Source organism: Pavona decussata, unplaced genomic scaffold, assembly GCF_977016875.1.
Source record: "Pavona decussata unplaced genomic scaffold, jaPavDecu1.1 SCAFFOLD_112, whole genome shotgun sequence".
Classification (NCBI taxonomy): domain Eukaryota; kingdom Metazoa; phylum Cnidaria; class Anthozoa; order Scleractinia; family Agariciidae; genus Pavona; species Pavona decussata.
The window spans coordinates 95001-110000 of record NW_028145526.1 but is presented as its reverse complement, the minus strand read 5'-3'; the positions used below and the strand labels follow the sequence as shown (position 1 = coordinate 110000).

The 15000-nt window shown below is 39.5% G+C and overlaps 1 protein-coding gene across 1 annotated transcript in view; it reads left to right on the top strand.

Moving 5' to 3' along the window:
- Nucleotides 1-3497: 3497 nt before the first annotated feature.
- Nucleotides 3498-15000, top strand: part of LOC146470651 (uncharacterized) — a 35334-nt gene continuing 23831 nt past the window's right edge. The window contains exons 1-4 of the mRNA XM_085121714.1: nucleotides 3498-3600; nucleotides 4027-4068; nucleotides 4367-4420; nucleotides 5722-5784. Coding sequence (XP_084977840.1) covers nucleotides 3498-3600; nucleotides 4027-4068; nucleotides 4367-4420; nucleotides 5722-5784 — 262 coding nt within the window. The remainder of the gene's footprint in view (nucleotides 3601-4026; nucleotides 4069-4366; nucleotides 4421-5721; nucleotides 5785-15000) is intronic.

Sequence of the window (15000 nt, the reverse complement as noted above, 5' to 3'; positions counted from 1 at the left end):
AAGACAAGATTCTTTGCCGTCCTTTTCTTCTCTTTCGGTTCACCTCGCCAAATTGCTGATACAATCTACGGATTTTAAAAACAAATGCGGTACTCGTAAAAGGAACATTGGCTGTTTCCTTTATCGAGCTCCCGTACAAATATTGGTGATAAATCACCCGCCACCTCAAGTCTTCGTGGAGAACCTTCAGTAATTTTGCGAGTTCATCGATGAGCTTGGTAACCTCTCAGTCGAATCATGACCGTCGAATCATACTGTCGTATCAGGAGAAAATCTCATTTTCTCTTGGTCGAATAATGTAAAAAAAAAAATTCGGGTCTATACACAGCAATGAAATCAGTTGTAACCTTATACCTGGTATGTAAGTTGCAAAAAAAAAATAGTTATTTCTCTTGGTTCCGCAGGTTCCGCGGGTTCCACAGGTTCCGCGGTTCCGCGGTCTGCAGTTCCGCAGATTAGTGCTACCCTGGCGCGATTGATCATGATTGTAGAGCGTGGAGATTCTGAGTGAAAATACACCAGAGTAGTGAAGAATTTATTCGCGGAAGTCTTTTACTTGCACAGGCCCATAGCAAGGCTAAAACAACTGGAGGGGCCGAGCAAAATATGGTTAAACAAAACTACTCCCCTCCCCCCTTCCCCCCCCGGCCGGTCACTCAAAAAACAGACCGATTAGGCAGTTTAAAATGCAACGAGAACATCAAAAAAGCAGTAGATTTAGTAAGTAAAACAATAACTTTGCACCTGCATCACACTTTTTGGTACAGTTCTTTACCATTTCTTTTACGCAGACTGCCACATGAAAGTTCCTAATTTAACGTTTTAAGGAGGACATAAAAAACGACGACAGATTTTTCTTTCACATTTTAAATTCGGAATCGGGCAGTAAGAATCAGACTGCAGGATAATTTTTTTCTCTGGCTCCTGAGAGGACATACTTGTGTGGCTTTTGACAACGCGTGAACACTAAATTGTTGTAGACTAAGGGCATTTATATTGCTATCAATGAGTTGATGTACCGTAAGAGTGCCTTTGTTGTTGTTGTATATAAAAACAAACTGTTAGCGAAGGAAACTGACAGGTACCGTAGTAAACAAATTATTGAAGGTTGTGAAAAGGCACTTTCAGCATCAGAGTTCAAGACTGATTGATCAGTGCACATTTATTTGTTTTACTTATATATTTTTTAGCACATTGTTTTTTAACTTCCAAAAATTCTGCGGGGGGGGGGGGGGCCTTAAGCCCCCCCTGCCCCTCCCACTGCTACGGGCCTGTTGCGTAAAATAAAGGTTTCATTCTCTGAGTTTTTTTTTTAATACACACGCAAGAGTAACATACTTTCAGCTGCTTTACAATTAATATATTATGGAAGCTGAATTCGTGTATCCTATTTTAAATCATGATTTGTGTAAAGCTTCTGAGCTGCCCCCAGTTGTTCAAAGGGCGGATAATTTTATCCATTGGATAGTTCGCTATCCGGCAGATAAAATGTGTGCAAGATTTCCCGATAGTCCTATAATTTGTTAATAGGGTAGAACCATATGTCAAATTTAAGAATGGGGTTGTATGGAAAACTTGCCAAAAGCATTGGTTGGCGTACATTTGCTTTGCTGGACAGTGAGTTATCCAGTGGATAAAGTTAGCCGCTCTTTGAACAACTGGGGCCAGATTTATTAGATGTGGAAAAAGCAAGTTTTTCTTGACTTTGGAAACTGTATAAAGGAATTTGTCCGTCAAATGAAAGGCATAAACTTCAATATTTCCCTGTCTTTGTGTAATCAATGCTATTTTAACAGGTTTGGTAATTGCGTTTGTTTGTAACAATAGAGCGCAGGGGAGAACGTTTTGAGATTGAATTTCTGTTCTAAAAACTATGGCTATTATTTGTCATAAATGAATATAACGTGACGTTCACCCGTCTTCAATGAAGAGGAGCCTACAGAAATTGCAACTCTGACGGAAGCTTAAGAGAATATTAAAGAAACTCGAATCTACATACAGGGGCAAGTCCCAGCTCATGGTTTGTCAGAATAGTGCGACACTGCTCTGTCTACATGCACGATAATTAATTTTTTTTATAAGACCTCAAAAGGTGTTCATTTCCCATAAGAATTTTGTTCAACAACCTTTCAAATTTCTGGATGTGAATAAATACATTCAAGTATTTTAGGGAAAAAAACTAACGAATTGGAGATGAGGTGGCAAAGGAAATTAGAAAGCGGAAAAATAAGCCGTGAATTAAGATTGCTCAAAAGTTTTAACTCGTGGTGCGATCGATAATGATACAGTGCTGAGATTGTTAGTGAAAATGCACTAGAATGGCGAAGAATTTCATGAAAGAAAGGTCCCGCGTGTTTGAAAAAAAAAAAAAAATTGGCCATTGAAATTTCCATGGCCCTTTTATGCTTGCCAAAAAAATTCCTGGAAATTTCCATGGCCATTTTATGCAAATTAGAAAGATTGGCCGAAGTCAATATATAAAGGCAAAATTTTCGCTTGCCTTCGAAATCGTTGCAAGAGTTAGTATAATTTGGGACATTATTTTTTATTTCTGACAAAAAAGTTGAATATTTCTCAATTTTTTTGACAACTCGTCATTGCAAAAAGGCGATACTTTTGTGGAAATCTTTCCATGTGAATGTGCAAATCTATTTCTGACATGCTGTGTTTCACGAAAACTTGGTAAAAAAAATAGCACAAATTGCGTCAATTTGTGAAAGTGCTCGTAGTAACTTGGCAATTTTTAACCGTAAGAGGCTTATTTGGGCAAGATTTATCCGATTTTCTTACATTTTTCACCTAGAAACTAACAATTTGTGCCAAAAATGAAGTTTTAGAATATCCGTTGAGGTCTTAGAACGTATTTAATATAACGAATAGATCAAAACGCTTGGAGTTGTAAAGCAACCTTTTCAATTCAATTTTAATCAAACGTCCCTAACTGGTCTCTTTCTTTCTCCAGTCTACGTCTGTTACTCACTCATAATTCCTCATCACTCCTCCGTTGCAGTAAAGCCTAGATTGCAGCGCTTCATTCACGTTTGCTTCACCACGTGTTGTGAATGGTTAGCAAAATTGAACTCGCGCCACTTTCAAAACCAATGAGAAGCAAAGTCAAAACCAATCACGGCCTGATTGCATGCAATTCTTTGAGTTCTGATTGGTTCATTATTGTGTTTAAATCTTTTGTGATCGGTTAGGATGGTCACTTTGGATTTGGTGTTAGGTCCCTCAAATTAAATCTGATTACAGCCCGGGAACAAAATCTCATGAGATTTTTCGGGAGTCAGATTAATTGTCAGTGTACCTGCTTTTCTGTTTCTTCTGATTAGTTTATTCTTTTTGAAGGAGTCGACGAAAAAGGCTTAAAATTAATGTCTTTACTCTCGGAAGGGGGTTCTACAAGCCAAGATATGGCTGTTTTACTTAATATTTTCTTTCTTACAAATTTTCTGCTTTGCTTTTGTAGATCTGGACGTCTTATCTCCTAGTTCACCATGACGGCTTCCTATTTTCTCATTATAAGTGTCCTGATTGCGCACATCCTTATAATGTCAGACGCGGGAAGGGCTAAGACGTGTTCCAAGGAGTGTACTGAATGTAAGTGAGACCAACCAAACTAGAACTTTCCACGACATGTTTTCAAATTTCTTTTTTTTTTCTTGTCCTTTTTCATTCTTTCAGTCCGTCGATTGGTTCTTTTCTTCTGACTTTGGAAACATATTTTGTTTAATTCTCATGAGTAAACGTCGCGGGCGTTGAAGTGTGGCGAGTTGTTAGACGCGCGCGCTTGTAATCCGGATGTTCAGAGTTCTGATTTCCAGCTGGATTTGTTCTATGGTAGTCCCCTGTTCAAATTCGCAGTCTCGCATTTGTAGCCAACTATAGTCAACCTCCCACCAGCTGAATTTTTTTTAAGTGTTATGTACAGTTTACAATGTTTTGTTCTGTGATTCACAGTGTCTACAGTCATCACTTCATGTACATTTAAATGAATGTTTTTTTTCTTCCTTTCTATCGTCTTAGTTATCGAGAAGAAAATTGATCCTCTGGAGGACAGGCTTCAAGGTAGGTTGAACTGTCGTTAATTAAATCTCCCCGTTGCGCTCTACTGATTATGATTTCTGAAGTATCCAAACCCTCAGATCGTGGAAAATTAGCGTTCTAGCTCGTTAAAATATAGTATTTCCATTTCTAGAGACCATATTGGTCCAGGAACAAACTACGATGATTGGTGAAGTGGCCAATTGTTGCAAAATCCCTATTAGATGCGTTTTAATGCGTAACTAAAACAAATTTCTGTACAGTCTACACAATTACGGAAAGGATTTAAAACATCTCATTGATTTATGTTTTTGATATCCTTTTCTTCTTTTAGCTCAAACCGAAGAATTGAATGAACTGAAGAGTGACAACCAAGGTTGGTTGCTTTTGCAATTAAGGCTTACTCATCTCATAGTCATTTCAAAAGAACCTGGATAACCCCTTATTCTAAGATACAAGAGAGAAAGTTTGCACCCTTACCATTCAGTCACGCTCAAATGCTTTTCCACACAAATTTGTTGTTCATTTCACACTGAAGATGGCAGAGGCAACTGCCAAAACATGTCTGTAAAACTAAGGAGTGTCGTGTTTTTCTTAAAATTAAATCAGTTTATGAAATTGATTGTCTGGAGGAAACGCTGGCCTCAGGGTAGGTTGAACTGTCATTAATAAAATCTCCCCGTTGTGGTTTACTGGCCTAAAATCTCTTTCTATGATGATCTTCCTATTGCTAACAGTTATACCGCAACTCTTTTTTTTTTCAATCAAGAAACTAAATGTTACCAGGCCTGTCAACTCAAAAATAGATATGTATTGATTTCTGAAGTATCCAAATCCTCAGATCGTGGAAAATTAGCGTTATAGCTCGTTGAAAGATAGCATTTCTATTTCTAGAGACCATATTGGTCCAGGAACAAACTACGATGATTGGTGAAGTGGCCAATTGTTGCCAAAGCCCTATTAGATGAGTTTTAATGCGTAACTAAAACAAATTTCTGTTCAGTGTACACAATTATGGAAAGGATTTAAAACATCTAATTGATTTATGTTTTTTATATCCCTTTCTTCTTTTAGCTCTGAAGAGTGAAAACCTAGGTCGGTTGCTTTAGTTATTGAAGCTTATTCATCCCATAGAAACTTTTTTTTCATTTCAAACGAAACCCCACATTCTAAGATACAAGACAGAAAATTTTGCACCCTTGCCATTCAGTCACTCTCAAATGCTTTTCCACACAAATCAAGTTTGAAAAATGCCAATCTCTGCTCATCGACTATGTTGCTCTTAAATGCCCTAAAATTTCTTGCTCTGATGATCTTTCTATTGCTAACAGTTTTACAATATCCGCTTTATTATCGAGGACTAAGTACAGAAATATTATTTGGCCTTGTCACCTCAATACAAAATTTACTGATATCTCAAGTATTCAAACCTTCAGACCGTTGGACATTAGCATTCTAGCTAACTGAACGATACGGTATTTCCATTTCCAGAGATCACAAATTACAAATTACGGCTACAAATTACAATGATTGGTGTGACCTAAAACATCTTATTAATTTATGTTTTTGACATCCATTTCTTCTTTTAGCTCAAACCGAAGAGTTGTGTAAGTTTTGGCACAGCCTATACAAAAAATGTTTATTATTTAGCATCAATACTCCCTTCTAATCTTTCAGAGCTCCAGTCTGCCGTTGAATCTCTGAACAAAACAGTGACACAACTGCAGGATCAGTTTGCTGGTACGTTACTATTCTCACAATATGTACATGTAATTCGGGGAAAACGGGAAAACGGGTGCTTATGTTAGGTATAGGAACTATAAGTACGCGCCTCTCGAGGGACTGGACACGAGATGTGTCGTCAAGACGACAAGTGACGTAAGGAAAAGCCATGTGCGTGCTCGAGAAGCAAAAAAGACGCGTTGTGAAAATGAGTTGTGAAGCCGTATTTTGATATCGTAAATACTCTTGGAAAACACCAAACAGTGTGGATTTTCTTGTGTAACATTCTGGGGGCCTGTCCGGGAGATTTTTCTCGAAGAAACTTGATGGAAATGTACCCGTTTTGACGATCGATTGCTCACTGTGTGCGAGGACTCGCGTTTGTCGCCGCCATTACGCATTCACTTTGGATTTCAATGGACAACGATTTATTAACAGGATTTAACTGGTTGTAGTTGAAGCGGACATTTGGTGTGGACAGTTTGGCAAAAGATAGTGGAGCCTGAATTTGAGGCCAGGGAAGGTAGGAACATTGTTTTATTGGACTTTGTGCATGTGGAAATCTGTTCGTGTTGTTTACAAGTAAAATCGAAATGGCGGAGGAACAACTGATTCTTCTGGATCGCAAAATTTTGTCGCTGGACCTGAGTGCGTTATGTGAATTTGCTCTTCATGCAAAAGTTGAAAAGTCGGCAGTAGAAGGCAAGGGGAAATTAAGTGTTATTCGGTCTATCAGACGAAATATTGAGGATTCATTCGAGAAGTTGTCTGGCGATGATCAAATTGAATTTGTTGAGGGGTTAATTGCACAGTTGGGTCCACCGCCACTCGAGGGGATAGAAGATCAATACGGCCAAGAAGAATTGGAAGGCAAGGGCGACCTGAAGAAGCTCAAAAAGGAATTGGGTGATTTAGAGTCTAAGCAGCAATTAGTCGAGGAACAATTGGCCAAAATGCAGAAAGAAAAGTTTCCTGACTCAGTGAAAGACGAAGACACGATCAAGTTTCCTGCCAAGGAGGTTGAGCAAAGCATATTCCGCAGGGATTTCAAAATACAAGGAGTGGTGGGTGACCCTGGTCAGAAAGATAAACTGGGTTATCAAGCTCTAATATCCCAAATAGAATCAGGGCTTGCCAAGGGGTACTCAGACAAAGAAGTAGTTAGTGCCGTTGTTCGTGCTGTGCAGCCAGGCCTGCAACTAAGAAGCTACCTAGAGAACATGACTGACCTAACCCTACCCAGGCTGCGTAAAATTCTTCGCTTCCATTTTCATGAGAAAAATGCCACAGAACTTTACAAGCTTCTAACAAACATTGCCCAGCAACCCAATGAAGACCCTCAGTCATTTCTGATGAGAGCACTCACTATTAGGCAAAAGGTAATTAGTGCTTCAAAAGAGTCTGATAGTAGGGTTAAGTATGATGCCTCCTCGGTGCAAAGTTTGTTCCTGCATGCCTTGGAAACCGGTCTTGCTGACGAAACTATTCGTGCAAAGATAAGACCACTCACTCAGAACCCAAAAGTCGCAGATAAAGACCTCATTGGAGCAATGAGCCTAGCTATATCTGCAGAAGCCGAGCGAAGTAATAAGTGGTCAGCGGTCAGCGATGGCGGATAGACGTGGATTTTAGAGCTCCGCTTAGTTCTGGCTAGACCGCGCGTATTCCACCACATAAATAGCGCAAAAACATTGTAATAGTAATAAGTGGTCAGCGGTCAGCGATGGCGGATAGACGTGGATTTTAGAGCTCCGCTTAGTTCTGGCTAGACCGCGCGTATTCCACCACATAAATAGCGCAAAAACATTGTAATAGCACTTTGGGTCGGTTAGAGAGACCGAAAGAAGCAAATTGGTAGCTTTTCAAGCGAAAATGTCGGAAACTCCATCTGACACGTGTTCATTCGAAGAACTTTATAGGGTCGAAGACTTAAAGGACATCTCGAAATGCTTCGCGAAACTTCACACAAATATAGGAGCAGAATTCCGCCTGGTTCGTGAGAAACTCAAGGAAACAACCGACCGAGTCGTGGAATTGGAGAAGGCGATGTCACACTTCGAAAATGAGCAGTTGGAGATGAAGGAAAGTATGATACCCGGGATAATAAAAGAGGCTGAAAAGCGCGACAAGTCCATACGCGACGAACTTCTTGCCCTGAATCTTTGGGGCAGGAAATGGAATCTCATTTTTCACGGTATAACCGGGGAGTTAAAAGAAACTTCTGAAGACACAAAATTCAAGAATTCTTCAATACTACACTCAAGATGGATCCAGGTGAAGTGAAAAATATTAATTTCGCTGCGTGCCATAGAATTAGAGGAAGCCGAGACGCAACTAAAGAGTCGATCATCGTCAGGTTTGTCGACCTGCAACAGCGGGATTACATTCTTAATCTAGCCAAGAAGCTCCCAAAAGGATCAGGTTATGGAGTGATGGTCGATCTACCACCAGAGCTCTCGAAGCTTAGAGGCCGACTTCTCAAGAAGAAATGGGAGCTTCCCTTTCAGCAACAAAAGGAGGCGAAATTAAAGTATCTACAGAAGGCCCCATTCATTCAACTAGTCTTGGCTGGTCAGGTTCAAGAATCGGGTTGAACTATGGAAAAAGCTAAGTTATTGCCTGTCTTACTGAGTAAAAGCTAATTTCAAGAATAGCATATCTAATAATTATGTCGCTATTAACTTTTTGTTTAAGTACTGCTAGTACGCGCGAGTCGCAGCACAGGACATCATTACTATAAGCCAGAAGCTGCAATCGCTAACAGGACGCTACTTGTTGTGTTTGTTTAGTGTCTGTTTGTTCTTGTTCTGGATTGATAAGTCTCAATCTGTTTTCGTCTTACATATGCAAATATATATATTTATTGTAGCGTTTGCTCTGTGCCAGCAAATCAATTCTACCCTTTTGCGTGGTAATAAGTATGCAAGATTAACAGATCATAACATTTAAATTCAGTGAGGATAAAATTAACAGATTGAAGATCGGGACATTGAATTGTAAAGGTTTAGCAGATGAAAAAAAAAGAAAAGACGTCTTTAATTGGCTTCGGCAAAAGAAACTTGACATATATTGTCTACAGGAAGCGCATATCCAAAATAGCAAAAGAGAACAAGCAAGGTGGAAATCCCAATGGGGCTATGAGGCGTTTTTTAGCAGTTTAGATAGCAAAAGTTGCGGAGTTGTTATTCTATTTAACAATACATTTGAATATGTGCTGCACAATGTAATTAGCGATCAACAAGGCAGATATATCGTATTAGATATTTCCATTTTTCAGCAACGTTGCACTTTGGTTACTCTGTATGGTCCGAACACTGACTCGCCCGAATTTTTTACAAACCTGAAAGAAAATCTGATCAATTGGGAACTGTCAAATCAACCTATTATATTATGCGGGGACTGGAACGTGGTGCTAAATTACCATAATGACACGATAAATTACTCAAAGGAAAACAATCCGAAGGCTCAAAAATCTGTGCTGGATTTAATCGATACTTTCGAGTTGGGCGATGTCTATAGAGACCAGGAACCAACTGGACGTAGTTATACTTGGAGTGCGTACAGTAATTTAAAACAAGCAAGACTCGATTATTTTCTTTTGTCTACTGATTTAACCGGTCTAGTGGAGTCAATTCAAACCAATGCTGGCTATCGCACGGATCACTCGTTAGTAGTTATGAATATGATTTTTACACATCAGGAAAGGGGCAGAGGGTTCTGGAAATTCAATAATTCTCTACTGTCAGATCCGGCATATGTGAAACTTGTCAAGGATTGTATAAATGAGACTGTGGATGAATACAAAATTAATGGTGACATAGAAAATCCACAGCCCCATACTTTTTCCATTAATGACCAACTTTTGTTTGAAACACTTAAGCTTCAAATTCGGGGTAAAACTATTTCTTATGCAGCATGGAAGAAAAAAGAGCAAAATAAGACTGAAAATTTTCTAGAAAAGGAAATAAATTTTCTTCAGCGGAGTTTAAATGAATCTCCCTGTGAAACAACCAAAAGGAAACTCGCCCAAAAACAGAATGAGTTACAAGAACTGAGAGAGCATAAAATGCGTGGTATAGTTATAAGGTCAAAAGCTAATTGGATAACTAGGGGTGAAAAAAGCACTAAATACTTCTTGAATCTGGAGAAAAGACATTACACAAACAAATTAATTCCTAAGCTAGTTTTAGAGGATGCTACCGAAATCACAGACCAAAAAGATATAATTAGGGAGCAGGAGCGTTTTTATGAAAAGCTTTATACCTCCAGGAAAACTGAATTCAGGGCTGATCATTCTGCCACATTTTTCAATCAAGATAATATAAGGGTGAAGTTGACTCCTGAAGAAAAGGACTCTTGTGAGGGTAACATTTCTGCTAAAGAATGTTTAGATGCCCTAAAAGCTATGGGTGATGGAAAAAGTCCTGGGATGGACGGTTTTACCGTGGAATTTTATAAATTTTTTTGGAATGACCTCAGCCATTATTTAGTGCGTTCAATTAATTTCTCATATAGCATTGGCGAAATGTCGGTCACTCAGAGAAGCGCGCTTATAACTACCTTACCTAAACCAAATAAGACAAAGTTCTATCTGAAAAATTGGAGGCCGATATCTTTACTTGGAGTTGATTATAAAATAGCTTCAGCTGTTGTCGCAAATCGTATTAAGAAGGTTCTCCCATCCATCATTTCACACACCCAAAAAGGCTTTTTAAAAAACAGGTCTATGGCCGAAAACACAAGGCTAATTTATGATATTATAGATAAACTAAATTCTAACAACGAAGAGGGCTTACTGTTATTAATTGATTTTGAAAAAGCATTCGATTCGGTAGAATGGAACTTTCTTGACGGAGCCTTAAAGTTTTTTAATTTCGGAGAGTCTATAAGGCGGTGGGTTAAAACCTTTTACAAAAATATTAATAGCTCCATTTTATACAATGGTCATTGCTCCAATTCTTTTTCGGTCTCAAGAGGTGTTAGACAGGGAGACCCCCTGTCACCATACCTTTTTATTATTTGTGCTGAACTTCTCGCAGATGCAATAAAACAAAACGGTCAAATTAAGGGCATCACTGTTAATAATGAAGAATTTTTACTTGGACAGTATGCGGATGACACTTTTTTCCTTTTAGATGGAACTGAAACTTCACTCTCCCAATGCCTAGACACCTTGGAGCTCTTTGGAGAGTGCTCAGGTCTGAAGGTGAATGTAGAAAAAACTAAGGCGGTATGGCTGGGTAGTAAGAGATTCTCGAAGGTCATATTACTTCCGGAGAAAAATTTAGCATGGGTATTTAATGAACCTTTTGACATCCTAGGGATAACATTTTTTGTTGAAACCCAGCAAATAGTGGAGTACAATTACAAAATAAAGCTACAGGAGGTCAGAAAACTTTTAGACTCGTGGTCCTGGAGACTTTTGAGTATCATAGGCAAAATACAGGTAGTTAAGTCTCTCGCAGTATCTAAATTTGTTCATCTCTTAACAACACTTCCTACTCCAAATGCCTTTTTTCTTAAAGAATTAGAAACACTCTTCTTCTCCTTTATCTGGGATGGAAAGAGTGATAAAATAGCAAGGAAAACAATCATTAATGATGTAGATGATGGGGGATTGAAGATGACCGATATTCGATCCTTTGCCAAGGCTCTGAAGATCTCCTGGGTTAAGAAAGTGTGGGACGTAAATTATCAGGCAGACTGGAAAAGGCTCCTGCTTTCCGATCACCTTTACTGGAATGATGTCTGGTTACTAAACAAAAGATCATTATCACGCCTGGCTTGCTCTTTTGGGACAAATACTTTCTGGAGGAATGTAGTTGAATCATGGGCAGATTATGTTCAGGAAACTGTAGAAGCCGGTGACCTTCTGTCACAGCCACTATGGAATAATGTCTTTATTAAGATAGAAAATAAACCTGTGTTTTATAAGTCGTGGTACAAAAAAGATTTACGTTACGTCAATTATCTTGTAGACGAATCCGGCATTTTTATGTCACCAACCAAATTGATTAATAAGTTTAGCCTAACTTGTACCTTTTTACAAGCTTATGGTATTATGTGCGCAATTCCAAGTTCATGGAAGTCAAAGATTAGAGAGTTTGGTAAACGGTTACCTGTGGTCAAATCCCAAAATATAGATAGGTTATTTAAGACAAAAAAGGTGACCAGCTTTACTTATGACGCTTTGCGAAAATCGGTTGCCATACAGCCAACTAAGGTGCAGCGTAAATGGAATAAATATCTACCATCTCCTGTCGAGGATTGGTCTACCTATTACAGTATCCCTTTCTTATGCACGAGTGCTAGTAAGCTGAGAAGCTTTCAATATAGGATATTCCATAGAATTATTGCCACAAATGTATTGTTAATGAAAATGGGTATTAAGGATCAAGATAATTGCTTTTTTTGTGACAGTAAACCTGAAACCATAGAGCACCTTTTTTGGTACTGTGACCGGATATCCCACCTCTGGATCGCCCTCGCAAATTGGATCTGGTCGGTAACAGACATTGAAATAGAATTTTCTCTTGAATCTGTTCTCTTGGGCTATACAAACTGTATGCCTTATAAGAATGCGATTAATTGTATTATTTTAGTAGTCAAGTTTTTCATATACAAATGCAAAATGGAGGGACGTGAACCCGATTTCGCTGGCGTACAGAGCTACGTTAAGTTTCATTACAATATTGAAAAATTTGCACGTGACTTTTCTCATCACGATAAAATTTTAAGTAAGTGGAAACCGATGAAAAAATTATTTTGTCAATAAATGATGTAATGTGCTGTAATGTAAGTAGAATAAGCATTGTACCGTATTTTAAGTTGAGTAAGTATTGTAATGTAAGTAATGTAAGTTGTATCTTGAAAGTAGAGTTATTGTAATGTTAGTGGTGTAAGAGATCTGTATTGTAAGTAATGTAAGCAGTTTTTGTGTTTTGCAAATAAAAAAAAAAAATAAATAAAAAAAATAAAAAAAATAAGTTCAGTTTTACCAGCAAGGGAAAGTCTGCAAAGGTTCTCACCGTTGAAGGTACAGTGGAAGCAAACACGAAGAAGGAGTCGGAGAAGGACTCACAGGTCCTAGCAACACTAAAAGCTGTACAAGCGGAGCTGGCCACAGTGAAATCAGAAGTTAAAACTCTTCGTGACGTCGCAAATAACCAGAAGGCAGACACCATGGCACCTAGTCCTACTGGGAGGGGAGCGAGGGCTGGAGCAAGACCACCTGGTTGCCAAGAGTCTAGAATGAATAGGGAAGGTGACCGATGTCCACATTGCTATCTCTGTGGAGGCTTGAACCATATTGCCCGCTACTGTCAAACCAGGCTCAGAGGCTATCCGGGAAACGCATCCAGGCTACCCCCGCGGGACAGGGAGTAGCCTTGCCAGAGAAAGAGAAGTCCCACCAGTGTAGTGGTTGCCTGGAATTTGATTGCCGTAAACAGTTGCTACAGTGTTCAGCCTGCCAGTCTGTTCGATATTGTTCTGAGCATTGTCAAAAGGTTCACTGGCCAAAACATAAAGTGTTATGCAAAGCAATCAAAGAGCTCTCTGAGAGAGAATCGTCTGAAGAAAAGGGGTTAGGAGATGCACAAGGTAGAGATGTGTACAGTAGTCATATCACTCCCAGGCAACAGGAGCGCATAGTTAGGCTGGTGGGAAGGAAGTGTCTAGTGGATTGTTACCTGGAGGATAAGCCTACAGAAGTTTTATGGGACACAGGAGCCCAAGTATCAATTGTTTCAGAAGATTTCCTGCAGAGCCAACTACCAACAGTTCAAACAAGGGATATTAAACAATTACTTGGGACAGATGGGTCCATAAGTTTGCAAGCAGCAAATGGAACAGATATCCCTTACTGTGGGTGGGTAGAGATTGGTGTGAGGTTGACAAATGGAAACGAGACAGAGATAAGGGTTCCATTTTTGGTAACAAAGGAGAACATTGAGCAGCCCATCATTGGTTTTAATGTTATAGAGTTGATGGTCAGAAACACTGAAGATAATGAAGATGATGTGTTGCTGGAACGGATGTCGAGAAGCTTCAAAGTGAGTAAAAGTGGTGACCTGCAAGCATTGATAAGCCTAATTCGTACTACTAACTCTGGTGAGGGTGGGATGAGGTTGTGTATAGATTACAGAGAATTGAATAAGAAAACAGTGCCAGATCGGCATCCCATCCCTCGGATCCAGGGAGCCTTAGATAGTCTCGGGGGCAAATCATGGTTCATTGTTTTGGATCAGGGAAAAGCGTACCATCAGGGATTCATTGGAGAGAAAAGTCAACCGTTGACTGCGTTTGTTACGCCCTGGCGATTATACGAATGGGTGCGTATACCATTCGGACTCATGAATGCTCTAGCAAATTTTCAAAGATTTATGGAGAACTGTCTTGGGCAGCTGCGTGATGAGATATGCATCCCTTACTTGGACGATGTAATTGTATTCTCGGGAACATTTTCTGAACATATTGAGCATCTGCGTAAAGTTCTTCGTCGGTTGAAGAGTTATGGTGTGAAGCTTAAGCCCAGGAAGTGTCCTTCCTTGGAAGAGTGATTTCTCAAGACGGGTACCGGATAGATCCGAAAGCTACAAATGCAGTGACTGCGATGAAGGATTTAAAGCCGCGAACAGTTGGAGAAGTTAGAAGAATTATGGGCCTACTTGGAGTTTACCGCCGTCACATCAAAAACTTTGCACAAACAGCAAAACCCATTTATGATCTCCTCAATCATGACCTACCAAAGAAAAAGAATACTAACCCAATCAGACAGAACCCAAGGCTGCGCAGTGGACAGTTACCATCTTCATCACCAGTATAGTGGGGACCCAGTCAACAGTCAGCATTGGATGTCCTGATAGACAAAATAACTTCACCCCCTTTGCTGACATATCCAGATTATGATGCACCTTTTATTGTACACACCGATGCGTCACAGGATGGCTTGGGGGCTGTCTTGTACCAAAAGCAGAATGGTACTACCCGAGTAATTGCATATGCATCCAGGACTCTGACCCCATGTGAACAAAATTACCACATGCATTCTGGCAAGCTGGAATTTTTAGCATTGAAATGGTCAGTGACAGAACAGTTCAGAGACTATCTCTACTACGCTCCTGAATTTGTAGTATACACGGACAACAACCCCTTAACTTATGTGTTAACATCTGCCAAGCTAAACGCCACAGGATTGAGATGGGTCGGAGAGCTTGCTGACTTTAACTTCGA